Genomic DNA, 15,175 nt, shown 5'->3' with positions numbered 1-15,175 from the left:
TGGTCCTCTCACATTTCATACATTAAAAGCAAGATTCGTGAAGCAATATTTCTGTTTCATGGGCTTAAGAATATACTTAATGTACAGGAGCTTTTTTTCTTGATTGCTTTCTACAATATTATTTCCTGGGAGTTTTGATTTTTCAAAATGAATCAATGTGTGGTGCTTTTTATTACAAATTCTACATGAATGCTTGCTGAAATAAGTATCTACTGAGTTGAAGCACAACTTATTCATCTTAGCATAATTCTAACGTTTTTCCACTGATAATGCCTTGAAACCACTAAATTAAAAACAGATGGTTTGCTTCACAATATCAAGAAAATTGGATCAGTTGGAGAACAATAGCGGGCCTACCAGTAGTATGATATGTTTGAACCTTCTCAAATTGTTTTAGTAACCTTTTTGATGTTAGAATCTGATCCCTCATTTCTATCATACGTAGATGATAATGTACATTTGAGTTTAAACTAGTATTTTCGATCAAGTTGCGTCTACGACCTAAAAAGTTCAAGAATGTCTCTATGTTGGGAAATTCATCAGCTGCGAGTGAAGCTAATCCCTCTTTCCACATTTTTGCAGTATGAAATCCTAACTTATTCACAAGAAGTTGTACAACTATAAGTTCATATGCGTTTACTTCTAAATTCATAGCCCTTAGGGCGTTTATTGATGATAATAGTTTGTTGATGAAACAATTCATGTTTTCAGAATTTTTATCTCCTTGTAGCTTTTCAATTTCCAGTAAGTTTTTAATATGATGAGTAGCTATTGAAAGTGTGCCGAAAATTTATTTTCTTTTAAATTATAACTTTTCCAAGATAAAATTTTATTAGAGTGCTGGATTAACGTTGTGATTTTCTCACGGTATTGGAGTAGTTTCATGATGTCATTCCACACATTACGTAATTAAATTCTGATATTTCCTCTATTGTTTTCAAACGTTTTCCTAGAGTACTTAGAATTGTTGTAGATGTAAAATCATCATAAAAAATCATTTGAACGTTGCTGAGTCTTCTACTTTGACTGAGGGAATTTTCCTGTATTCTGTCTTTGTTAGTTGTATTCCTTTCTCGTTCTATTGAGGGAGATTATTGTCGTCCCCACCACGTCATTTGTAATTTGGTATTTTTTAATGCATAATATTGCCAGCCCTGATACCTATTTTTGATCCTGATTAGGTCGACTTGGAGACCTGAACAAGGGACCGCTTTTATATTCTGTAGAGTACAGACATGTTTTCTGAGCTTAGTTATTTATTGACCTGATTCAATAATGTCTTTTCCAGACAGTTTTTTATTCTCTCCTGGAGACTAAAATTATATTATTGGGAATCATTTATCCCATCAGTTTTGAAATCGCTAATCCTTTTATTAAATTATTAATGGCATAGTTAATTTCCATTCAGAGCGGTTGACTGCTGCACTTTATTATTATTGTAGGCTATGGATTAGTGACAGTCGAAAACCCATTTAAGGGTGAGTAATGAATATTTTATAGTATTGTTGTATTGTCTTTATTTTAATAATTTTGATATTACAGGTAAAACCCCCTGATTTAACAATTCTTCGTTTTCAAATATTTTATAACTCAATTTTGTAGTCTTACATCTGAGATGTAGGACGATATCCTAATGTACAAGGAAGTGATACTAAATGGAGTATCTTCCTATTCTTCATTTTATTGGTAGAGTCATTTATATCTCTGACATTTTGTAATCGTGAGTAAAGTTTGAAATACTCACTGGTTGTACATCAACTGTAAATCTATAACTGTTCATCATTCTTTTAACTAGTAATTTCTTCTCATAATCCCATTCATTATAGATTTCAAATTCTACAATTAAAACCTATAATATTTATGTAAATTGTATGTATTGTATTCATCAGATGACTTCTTGAGAAATAATTCATTGAATACAATATTTAGTATGTTATTTATTATAGCATTACTAAGTAGTTGTGACTTGTGTTGCAGGTTTTTTTTTGTGTGTGTGTGTGTATTCTTGAATACTCATTCGAGGATCGAGCTGTAAATATGCCTTGCTTTCGAACGAGGGCTAACGAATTCGCCGACCGAGATGACCGGTGATATCGGACATCTGACCTTGCCGTGCGTGGCTGACGATCTTCGATCTGACGCCACTAGCCCGATGCCTGGAGGCCATCACCCTTCATCCTAATCCATCACCCTTTGGACACCGGACTTGAGGACGACAGATCTTAGATAAGTACTTGATACCCCCACTACAATATCTGATGTGCCCCGTAAATTTGGTCTCTTTAAGACGTATTGTTTTTGATCTCTTAAAGACATGAGTATTTGGTCTCTTAAAGACATGTGTATTCGGTCTCTTAAAGACAGATTGATTATTAGATTATCCCTGTAAAGATGTATTTTGTAATATTCTCTATATTATTCTCATTATTATAAGAGCAGTCAGCCAACCGCATATCTATGTTTTTAATTCCAAGACCCTCAAACCACTAGAATTAGGATCACATTATTGATCAGATAAAAATCCGCAGGTCTCAGGGTCTAGCACAATTTCAACAACTAAGCCTTCTCTGACAAAATCATTTGTCACCAGGAGATCGGTTTCAAATGTTTGTTATCAAAGGTGTTGGTACACACCATATTTATGTGGGAATTATGAAAAAATGTGATGAACTTAACAAATATTATGACAATACTGCTACAATATCATAATGACAATATCTCCAACAATGTTGCTGAATGTTGTAGCAAAAATGAGACAATATTTTTCTGCTACTTGGGATACGTATAAGTTTTCTTCATTAGCCTCTTGAATTTCTTTGTTGATGGCTGACCAGATTGTGAGATCATGTCTGTGAGGCACTGGAAATATAATAACATTCCTAGCCCATTTGTTGTGCAGCTCCCGTAGTTTATTCCGGAGAGAAGTGTGAAGTTCCTTTCTTTCATTATGAGCAACATCATTTGTACTAGCTAAGAAGACTATATCATTGGCATTTGGTTGAATGGTCTCCTCAACTACGTCCTTGAATCTAGTTCCAGGTTTCACCATACCAAGGAGCTTAAGGTTCTTGGCATTGAAATGCTTGTAGACGTCCCTGCCCTGGCTATCAGCACACAAATGTACGTTCAACGACCTAGTCCTAGCAGTCATATGGACGACGTGTTGGCTGCACTTGACTGTGGTTGACGTCCCCAGCAGGTAGGGGTGGTGAGTTGCTTACTTCCAATGCAGAGAATCTATTTTGAGTTCGAACTGAGGGATTAGGAGCACGATTTTTCAGTCTGGTAGTGTACTTAGGTGTAACAAATATTCCATCAGTATTATCCGGCTGAATTGTATGAGAGAGTTTCTCACAGTCGGATTTTAGAAGACTAATGATTGCATTCTTATTCTCTATCTCCTTCTTTAATGATAGCTTACTCTTATTTAACATTTCAATTTAAATTTTTAGGATTTTTATTTCATCTTCTGCTATCTCTTTGCAATGTAATGAGTCTTCAAAATCAAGTTTTCTTTTACTTTTTTCCAATTCTAAAGAATGAAATAACAACTTATTTTCTTGAGTCATATCGGTAACACACTCCTGCAAGTCATTATTTGTTTTGATGGATGCATCAAATTTGTTTAATAGCGACGTGATTTCAGGCACTAAATCAATTATTGCATCACTTGAATACTTTTCACATAACACTGAGAGGATTCCATGAATAGTTACTGATGCAGTCACAGCCACTTCCTGATTAATCAAGTCGTTTTTATATTATTTAAGTGTTGCTGTGCCATACCATTGGCTTTGTCATATCCACTACGAGCTCTAGTCATCTTGATTATTTCTGAAATAACTTGCGTGCTTATCAACTATTGTGGACGGGAAAGTATAGATAGGTGTCGAAAGAGCCTAGAGAACTTTCATGGCGGGAGAAACGGGAAGCTCATGGTTAGAGGAATTCAATTATTTATATAGGGAATTGAAATAGCAACAGTATGAGATCCCATAATTAATATTATTGTTTTTGTAATATGTGATCTGTGATAATGCAATGGAGGGCGAAGGCAGAAAAACAGTTTTGAAGTTACCGCGTCTCTTACACCTGTTTCAAAACAGTCATTGTCATAGCAACCTGCGACGCTTCAGATGTGCTTATCAAACTCAAATTGCCGGCCGGCGAAAGCAGAACAACAAGAGCACCCTTTTGGAGCCTCTGAAAAAATCACTGATCTGGGCTAACAGTAGTTTACCTTATCAACAAAGCATCCAAATTCTGCTGTTTCTAGCCGATAACAACATTCACTGACAAGTAACAATACTCACTCTTCAATCCTAACCTTCAAAACATTACCAGATACCTCAACTATTCCATCTAAACTCTCTACTCTTTTTTAGAGTAACAGTTGAAAAGTCTGTACCCAAACACTAATAGAGAATAAATAATTAACTAGGATAGCAAACTTTTCACTAAACTCCAAATACCAAGTTATTTTCTACAGAGCAACAACAGACATAGCATTACGGCAGTACTAGCTGCGCGCGCACCTTAGTAATAGTATAGTGATATGAAGTTTCCAAGTTTGTAATAATTTTAGCATACAAACACAAATTTCATATATTGATCAAATGTCTGTTTGAGGTATTGAATTTAGTTGGTTTAATGACTACTCTATATGCTTCCTCATCTGAACTTGGACCTTCTAACCTATATTTCAAATGTACGTTTTTAAAATAGAGATGCTTTCCATGTTATTTAAATGGAATTACTTTCACGCTCTAGGGAGTTCCCCTGTTTTTTCCTCCTGAGAGTGAAAAAGTGACACTCAAGTATTATGTTCCAGGGAGTAAAGTAAACACTTTAGACAGGAGGTGGAGGAGTTTGGACTCAGGGGACCTTCGAACGTATATGAAACTTGAAATTAGGCTTTGGAAAGCGTTACTTTCTTACCTGTGGTAAAAGGGCAAGGAAAGAAAAAAGGAAGGAAATATCATTTTTCTACAACCACTCGTAAAGTTCTTTTCTACGAACTAAAAAATAACCATAGAACAGTTGTTTTGTGAGGAGTGAGCGATGATCTACTTTATGCTCGCCAGCTGTTTTCTTCATGCTCGCTAACCACAGCACATGTGTAGTAAGCTACATTTTAGAAAAACGCAATTCCAATTAGTTCATGTCCCTACTTTTTCGCCCCCTTTCCAACAGTCATGGTGGCAAAGTCCCCTAGAGCATTGGCTCTCACGCTCCAGTGATCACTAATAATAAATAATTATAAGATAAATTTTAATGATTGAATAGAATAATTAAATTGTATAATTTTATTATTATTACATTGATTCATCAAAATAATTGGATAAATTATAAAAAAACTGTTCATTGTATTGGAATCCAATACAGCAGTTGTAGAAGAAATTTTTTATGTAATTCGAGCAGAAAGCTTCTTTATTGCCCTTGTCAAAATTACCACACTCTGCTATGCGTCGCGTGCTAACTTTTTTGAATGGAGCGATAAAGTCGTGTTTTACACTCTTATTACATGAATAACTATTTACAGGAGCTGAGAACTGTTGAACTTACATTTTTGTATTTGTCCAATCCAAAATCTTTGTTCCACTTAGAACAGTGCCAGGTACAGGAGATTTATGAAGGAATAAATAGCCACCTGAAATATTTCACAAAATAATAACAATTTAGTGATGTACACCTATGTATTGGTATGATTAATTAAAAGATTCTACAAAAATCCTAAATTTTCAATCATTCTATAATCAATGTTTATGTTGCAATCTGTCAATAATCCACAAATATGAGAGTTATATAGATTGATGATTTCGACACTAATCAAAGAACACATGACATATGAGTCAAGTAATGCTGTAATGAAATATTACCTATATGTTTAGATAACTATCTCTCTCACTCTCTCTCTCTTTCTCTCTCTCTCTCTCTCTCTCTCTCTCTCTCTCTCTCTCTCTCTCTCTCTCTCTCTCTCTCTGTCTCTCACACTCTCTCTCTCACACAGTGGTTGTGTGGCAGATGAGACCAGGAGTCCTAACTCCGCCCTAATAAAGGCATATAATCAATCAATCAATCTCCCACTCTCACTCGCTCTCTCTTCTCTCTCTCTCTTTCTCTCTTCCTCTCACTCTTTCTCTCTTCCTCTCTCTCTTTATCTCTTCCTCTCTCTCTTTTTCTCTTTTGAGAGAGAGAGAGAGAGAGGTCTTCAATGTCGAGTGAGTGAACACATAGTGTTCACTGCAGTTCAGCTCCGTACAAAAGTATAAATATCGTAGGGTTCAACAGTTCGATTTGGTTTTAGTTTTACAATGATATATTCAGTTTTTAGAAGTGGAATTACTTTTCTAATAGCTTAATCCGTTTTCTCACTATGTGACGACCCGTTTGATATAATAAAATAATTTAGAGAAACAAACTATCTTAGATAGAATTATGGAACTGAAAAAACAGTTAGCCTAGTCCAAGGCGAATAGAGAAAGGATTTCTCTATTCGCCTTGAGCCTAGTCAAGGTAACATTCTAATGAAATCAAAATTTTCTTTTTGATAAGAAATCAAATCAAATCAAACTGTTTATTCCTCTAAAACAAAAACACAATACATGTTATAGCAGCAATGAAACTCAAGATATACACAGAATTATAACATGACTATGAGCCTAGTAGCCTATGTTGATATTATAATGTATATAAAATAAAATTTCTAAAAATACATGACCATGATTAACAAAACTGTGACTGTTAAATTAATAAACATTGATAACTATTATTGCTGTTAACACAAATAACTGTTGAATAGGAGGAAGTAATCATACTATCAATGAAGTGATAAGAGGACCATGAAAAATGTAATCATGCACTAGTTTGAATTCTTTGGCAGAAGTAAAATTATAAAACGACTTAGTTTGTTTATTGGCAGATCATAAAATATTTGCATGTTTTGAGGTTAAAATTCTTATTTTTATTTAGCAAGTCACATGATCTCATATCAGCTGACAATTTATTTGATTCATTGTGCGAGCAAATCAGCTGACCGACCACTCAACTATTATGAAACAAAATATATTTTATTTGGATAATAAATTATTAAATATTATATGTTGAAGAAAGGTCTATGTAATGGAATAACAATGATTATTATGTTATTTTGAATATTAATTTATTGGTATCTAAAAATATAAGAGAAAAACAAGAGTGTACAAAGCTCACATAAAAAGTAAATGTATTCATTATTATATTAGCATATATTAAGATTCATTTAATAGAAAGGCTCATGGTCTATTATAAATTTATTTAAGTATAAACTCATTTATTATCGTATAACAAAAAGCTGAGGAAACCCTGAATCCTAAATAGCAAATCACATCACATCTTACAGACACTAGAAAACCAATCAGACGAGGGCTTACAAATTTTAAGAGGAAGAGATAAAAATTTTTCTAAGAAATGCTCTCTCTGGCTTGTGATCTCGACCGATATGGCAGCACATGAGGATAGGGTTCTTTTCAATTATTTTTTAAAAGCATTAAGTCAGTCCCTTTTCAAATGTTCAAGTATTTGTAATTAATGTTTGATTGTTTGTGAACTCAGTGAATATTGAAGAGTTGCCAATTGTAAAATATTCCCATATATATTTGATACTGATAGAAAATTACATATGATCAGGACCATACCTTAGCCCAGCAGAGTCGATAGGATTTGATTAATAATTATTGGAGATAATTAATTATTCCACAAGAACTTCAGCGAATGTCATTTGAGTGAGTGATTAGGTTTTAATGAGCTCATTAAATATTAAAGCCTTTTTAGTGAATTGGGGAATTATTCAAAAGCACTATATAAATTTGACTCAAGTTGGAAAATTTTGCAATGTGTCAAACACCATAATATATTCAGTAAGAACTCTTTTCATGAATATATTTAATATCCATTAAATGGAGGCTCATTTCTGTGCATAGCATGAATCCATACCTTGAGATTTAAATGATTATTTTGTTAATTATTAATTATTGATTGAAATATATCTATTGAACCTATAGACTGAACAAGTTCCAATTTGTTAAATTCTGAATAGACCTGAAGTTTCATATATCAGTATTAATAAATATATATTTTATAGCTCACAGTATTGTTTTACCAGTAGAGCAAGTGGTGAGAGCACATTGTATATAACCTAAGACTGATTGAAAAAGCTTTAGTGTGTGAAGAACCATGCTATCGAGTGGAACTTCAACATCATCATCATGCGACTCTCTTTCATCATCCTTACTTCAAACTGTGAAGGAAGAAGAGGAGGACCAGAAGGACTACAATAGTTTATTATCTTGCTATACTGGTGACTTATCATTGGGGTTGAAGATGGGAGGAAATTGTCATTCAAAACCATCAAGGAAGGTGGAATATGCAGATGTCGGTGTGCAGTGCGACTTGGACAAGGAGGAGGTGGAGGAGCGGTCGATGGAGTAGGGAGGGGATGCTGAAGGAGGAGATGATGAGGATTGCAGCACATTTAAACAGGTAAGAATTGATGACACATTTGCTGTTATGAGTTTCATGGATTCAAAGATGAGAGTAATCAATTTATATTAAAGGAATTTGCAATGATTGATCCTAAAGATACTTATGTTATATTACATTTCAAACCGCCATTTCCAAAATCACAGCTACCATGGAGAACCTATCAAGATATATGTTGGTTGGAGTTTTATCATCACAATATAAAATGGGAATTGGGTGAAAAAGATTATTCTGATGATCTAATAAAAGCTTGTCTCAAAAACTATGATAGAGTCTATACAAAAGGTTAAGAAAAAGCAGAATTCCTAAATAAATTTCACAATAATGTTGAAACAATACTGATAATTTTGAAAGGCCTAATTATAGAAAGTTCTCTAATTGCTGGACTTATGATGCTTGCAAAATTCATGATAGTATTGTTGATCGTAGATGTGCTTTATTCAGCACTAAACATTATTTGTCATTGATGTTGTCCAAGGCAGAGAAGGTATTTGTTCGAAAAGTGGATTACTTATGTGAAGCAGAGCGAATGAAAAGTATGAAGTTGTGTCCATTTTATACTAAGGAAAACAAACGCAAATATGCGGGACAAGGATTTTACTACAATGAGCAAAAGGTAATTTGTGTATGGTGTGGATAACAATTATACATGCACAAGGCGAGAATATGCAATCTTACAAGTGATGTTGCTAAACCGGTAAATTTTTCAGTTCTTGTACCACTCATATAAAAGCTCTGCTACAAATAGAATCCATTCCAGTATGCTGTTATGAACAGATCTGATCAGTGTTGTAATGAATCCTAACTGTTGGTTGTATGCTGATATAGAATTGGAATCGAAATTATGTGATTACATAGACTGGTTTGATTTATGTGAAGAAGCTATTACAAAAGCAAAATGTGAAAATCATGATGTTATGATTGCTGAACAATTGAAATCAATTTTTCTAAACACAGTGAATGTTTGTGATATAAATGATTACCTATGTTATTACAGTCCTATGAAATTGAATGTACAAATTAATCCAAATTGAGGATGAAGTGTTGCGCAATATAAGTTCATCTAACAAAGAGGATCCTTAGGGTTATTAACATTTGCAAACATGTTCAATCATGTCTGACCTTGGGATGGAACAAAGAAGAATGGTAACAGCGATTGTGAACTGCAAACCGGTTTAAACATGAAAACCTTGATGAGTGGAGGGGGGAAAACAGTGTGATACCGCATACTATAGTGAAGTGGCTTTCATTTCCAGTTTAAGAACTGTTGAGTGCAGAGACGTGCTATTCTACTCCTACATAATGCAGCAGCAGCAGTTCAATTTGACTAAATTCAATGAGACATCAACGGAAAGTATTCCCATTGTGCAGATACATAACTTGAAGTCTGACTCCAGCTATCCAGTATATAAGGCAAGAATAGTTCCTACACCATTTGGATTGAGTAGTGTGTTGCGATTATATGAGAAAAATAAGCAAGGACAATGTGTGTTTTTTGACGTATTTTTGCCAAAAAGGTTTTTATCAGACTTAAATGGACAAACTTTGGAAAGTTTTAATGATGGGAAGTATGTTATGAGATGTATTCACCAGGAGGATAAACCATCATTGGTACTTCTGGATGATGTATCAAATTAGAAGAGTGAGGAATAAAATGGAATAGGCCTATTTCTTAGCTGTACACAAATCGATTCTCTATATTAATCTATTATGAGTTTTTTCAGTGGTTTAGTATGGAATTGATATTAATGTTCCAGTTTTAAAATGGGGAAGCGTTTTAAGCTAACGCCTGCACTTTCTACAGCACGAAGATGGGGGTATATGAAGTTGAAAGTTGATGCAACTTTCAAGTTTATATACCTACATCCTCCTGTCAGGTGGAAAGTGAAGCATATATAATAGTAGGTAAGTATAAGATTTAATTTAGTATAAGCTTGTTAGAGCTGCAGTTCAGTTGTACATGAGTACTTATTGTTTAATAGAACATAACCTCAAATATGTCTCATTGGTTTAGTTATTCTAAATTCGAAAAGTTGTCCAGGTTATTAATGGGAATAACTTTGGATGAGTTTACAGAATTGGCTAATAGCATTAGATTCTCACAATATTGTGTTGAGAATGATAGTAGAGTTAAGGATAATGATGATAAAGAATTGTCTGATGATAGTAAATGGTCAAATTCAAGTTCAAAGTACTCAATCTTATCTGAAGTGTATGAACTCTTAGATATTGTAATTGAGGAACGTGGCCTTTTCCACTATGGATGTAGCAATGATCATCATATAAAAACAATCACAGATAGTAATCAATTGTGGGAGACTATTTTTGATCTGGCTGAGCAGAAATGTATTAGGAAAGGTTGGAATTAGTGTCTTATTCACTCTTTCAGTTACAACATGTCTGTGGACGTGTTTCACATGATAAAAGTAATGAGATAGATGCTAAGGAATATTTAGAAAATCAGTTAAGTGAGCATAAGAAAACAGTTCTAACTAGATCCGACTTTGATAAGGAAAAGGCAGATTTGATTACATTCAGAGATAGTTTGAAGAAACAATTGGAAGAACTTAAAAAAACAGTTTTGACAATATCAGATTTTAATAAGGAGGAGGCTGGACTAGTGTCATTTGATCATCTCAAATCAAGTTTGGAGATAATTACTGAAGAAGCAAAGACTAGTATTAATAATCTATTAACTAAAGATGAGTACGAAAAAGAAAAGGTTGGATTATTTGTTAGTTATGATAATCTTAAGACTAGAATTAGGCTATTAGAAGAGAGTATGATAGATTATGTATACAATAATGCTGAATTCAATCAATATATTCATGATGCAATGTACCGATACGCATATTATCTAATAGGAGAATGTGTAATGGCTTCAAGAAAATTTGACTGGGCAGAGCTTGAAGGTCGCAGCTTCACATTAGAACATAGTGTGGAGGATTTTTTTCAAAGAATTAGAATGTCTAAACCAGAGATTCCATTCAATAAGTATGATTTTTTAACACCAGGAGAACATCAATTGAAACATCGATATGATGGTTTTATTAAAAAAAAAAACCATCTGACTAGGATAAAAGGCTGGTTTTGAGCAAAATGGTAGATTTGGATGTGGAGGGGGGATCGAACTGATGGAAATGGGTGGAGATAAAAGGTTCATGACTTGAAGTGGGCAGAGGTAAGAGGTCATTGACCCATGCTGGTCCCTTCCCCCGAGGGGGGGGGGATTTGGCCTTGGCGCTGGTCCCCAGGTCCTGGGGGCAAGGCCACGCACCTGTTTGGATATGCCGTTCCTGCAACTAGTAACTACTAACCAGATACACCCCAAAATACAGTTCACCCTCGAAATAGAAGAAGAAGCTAAACTACCGTTCTTAGACATTCCAATCACGAGAAACAAAAATGGCAGTCTGGAACACTCCATATACCGAAAACCAACCCATACAAATAGATACATGAATGCACTATGTCACGTGGTATTTTAGCAGCACAGAATATTTGAAGTGAACCAGTGAATTTTAATAGAATTATAAAATGGAAAATAAAGATAACCTAGTCAAATGACCACTCAAATAAAATCGAATATTGTTAGCGATAAAGAATAATCTTATTATCTAAAATGATAAGGAAGAACATGCATAACTGTGATTCAACAACTAATGAGAATCCATTGACAGAATTAAAAATTATAAAGCGGCTTATTTATTATTGGCAGATTATAAAAAATAAAAGTTTGCATGTACATTGAGGTTAGAAATATTTGTTTACACTTTTAAATGAATCAATTGATCTAGAATAAATCGATAGTTATTTGAATCAATACCTAGCGAATCAGCTGATTGTTCGATCAACCAGTATAGGTTGAATTATAAAAATTTACTCACAAAAGATGTATTATATATACGAAGGAAGGTTGATGTATAGAAATACAGACAACTATTATTTCTGTATAAATATTTATTATAATCTAAAAAGCATGAAAATCAAGAGTATACAAAACTCATATAAGAAACTAAATACATATTGTAACATGTTAACATCGTATATCGCGATTTATTTATGAATATAGTTAAGATAATCACTCCATATATTTATATAAAAAACTTTTTATTTATTCTTTCTATTAAAAAGTTGGAGAAGCCCTGATTCTGAAGCAACCAATTGTATTGAGTTTGTTAAATTAAGAGCCAATCAGAGAGAAGCTTACAAATTGTTCAAGGAAGAGATAAAATTTTTCTGAAAACCACCTTCTTCTGGCTTGTGATCTTGACCTGAGAGGATGCACATAGAGTTTAGGGTTCTTTCTTCCTTTAAATTTTAAAATTATCAAGCCAACCCCTTTTTAGATGTGAAATATTTGTAATTAATGTTAAATTATCTGTAAACTCAGTGTTGTTGAAGAGTTCATAATTTGTAATCAATTCCCATAAATATATCTTTAATTTGGAGAGAAATCTATAAGAAATCTGGACCACGCACTAGCCCAGCAGTGACAAAAGGGACCTGCCTAATTAATTATTGGAAATAATTAATTCAAACCACGAGACTGTCAAGAACGTCATTAATGTGAGTGATAAATCAAACGAGCTCGTTTAAGGCCTTTCTACGCATAGTTGGGGGAATTAATCAAAGAGCTATTCAAATTAACTTACATCCAATAAAAATTCGCAACGTTTTGAGTGCTTTCACATAGTTTATAAGAACATTTTATGAATTTATTTGATATATGTAGGAAGCTTACTTCCGTGCACGGCACAAACTCATTAAAAACCCTGTGGTTTGGCCAGAGCATTCGAATCGTAGCGCCAAAATCCCAGACTACAGTTCTGCCAATAGCAGGCTTGTTTGCGCCAGCACAGATCATCCAGCTGTTTGCCTTGTCATCCTAACTTTCAGTTTTTGTTTCGTCAGTAGTTCAGTCGTTCTTGTTCTCTTGTCTTGTCAGCCCATTGTCTTGTTGTGAAGACCGAGTTTGTATTTTTTGTCATGTAATTTCGATCGGAAATTTCTTGTAGATAATTGTTTGAGTGTAGTGTGTGTGAATTATGAGTATAACAGCGTAAATAGTGTTAAATTGAATTAATTTGAATCGGATTTGAATTTATAAAGAATCAGTTTGAGCTTTGTTCAAACACAGTACAGAGCCTGCAATTTGAACATGAAAAGGCTGCCCGGAAGCAAACCTGTCTTTTTCCCAGATTTTATCCCACCTTGAATCTGACCAAAACACCTAATAAAGGCTTCGAAGGGCAAGTAGACAAAATTGGATTAAATCTGGTGAGTTTTTGCTCTTTCTTATTGTTCATTAATGCCGAGTTTAACTGTTCAAATAACCTGGCTCAAATTGAAGATTAAATTTTGCCCCTTGTTTGTATTTGATTATTTGAATAGTAAATTACAGTCCACTGGTAGCTCTAGCTTGAGCTTTGTTCAGAACACCCTGATATCTCATGTTTGAATATTAATTTGTTAATTATTATTTTTGCTAATTGACCAGAGCAAGTCATATCAAATCTATAGACCAAACAAGTTTTAAATGGTAGAATTATGAATTGACTTGAAGTCCATATATCAGTATTAAATACCAATTTATAAATTTTAAAACTCACTATTGTGAATGCTATCAAACTTTGTGATAATTATTCAGATTTTAGAAAAGAATTTATTTAAGGAAAATTATAGATATAGAAAATTTTATATACACTGTTTTATGGGAATATATTTTGTGTTTTATGTCAGCATACAAATCATAGAAATTTATTTTATCCTAATTCATCTCGTGATATACAGTTTGAGCTGTTTTGGTACCAAAAAATATTCAGCAGCATATAAAATTATTGAATCAATTAATATCGATCTTATTAATAGCACTCAGTACTTATCATCCTTTGATGATAGTCACATTAGTCTGCCAGAAGAAAATATATTGATAATTATATTAATAAGGTTCCAGTTATATCATATTAGGATCCAGAGAGCTTCAAGAACTGGCATTGTAAGTTCTAAGGAATTTCAGAAGGATAAATTGGTGAATACCTGTATTCATGACAAGCGTTTTAAGGATCAACTAGAAAAAACTATAGTTGGTCTTTATTATTCTCTATTGTGTACATGGTTACTGATAGTCAGTCATCAATTATTCTTTTGATTTTCTCACTGGTATTCTTCAAGAACTTCATAGAAGCAGCGGTGAGAATTAATAATCACCGGTCATTGAACCTTACGGTGATTGGTTGTGTTTGGAAAATTCATGTATCTACCACTGAGCTAGAGCTGAGGTTTGAACCCAGCAATTTTGCGAGCCGGATGGCCTTAATTATTTGTGAATTTATTCGCAAATTAGGGACTTTAACAACTGCTCTCGTAAATATCGAAAACACAACTTTACACAATAGCTTCATAATGTGGGACTCTATTATAAGAGATAGCCCCCCAGGAAGCACGTCTTTACATAATGGCACCACAAGTGTGAGGCATGATGAGAAGCTTACCTACTCAACCTTACTATCAATGATTAATAAAATTATTAATAAAACTGAAAGCTGCAAGAAGTATAATCTGAAGTTGATTCAACAGGATATACCTGATGTTCTATTATAAGTTTCTGGCAAAAATAATTGAGTTGCTCTTCAAATTGAAATTTTTCGAGCTG

General features: G+C 33.6%; 1 protein-coding gene across 1 annotated transcript in view; it reads right to left on the bottom strand.

Moving 5' to 3' along the window:
- Positions 1–15,175, bottom strand: part of LOC120350636 — a 203,537-nt gene that overhangs the window by 90,881 nt on the left and 97,481 nt on the right. Inside the window, exon 14 of the mRNA XM_039425033.1 lies at positions 5,566–5,650. Within this exon, the coding sequence (XP_039280967.1) occupies positions 5,566–5,650 (85 nt within the window). The remainder of the gene's footprint in view (positions 1–5,565; positions 5,651–15,175) is intronic.

Source organism: Nilaparvata lugens, chromosome 3, assembly GCF_014356525.2.
Source record: "Nilaparvata lugens isolate BPH chromosome 3, ASM1435652v1, whole genome shotgun sequence".
NCBI lineage: Eukaryota > Metazoa > Arthropoda > Insecta > Hemiptera > Delphacidae > Nilaparvata > Nilaparvata lugens.
Note: the sequence above shows the minus strand (reverse complement) of the source record. Positions and strands in the feature narration are given on the sequence as shown.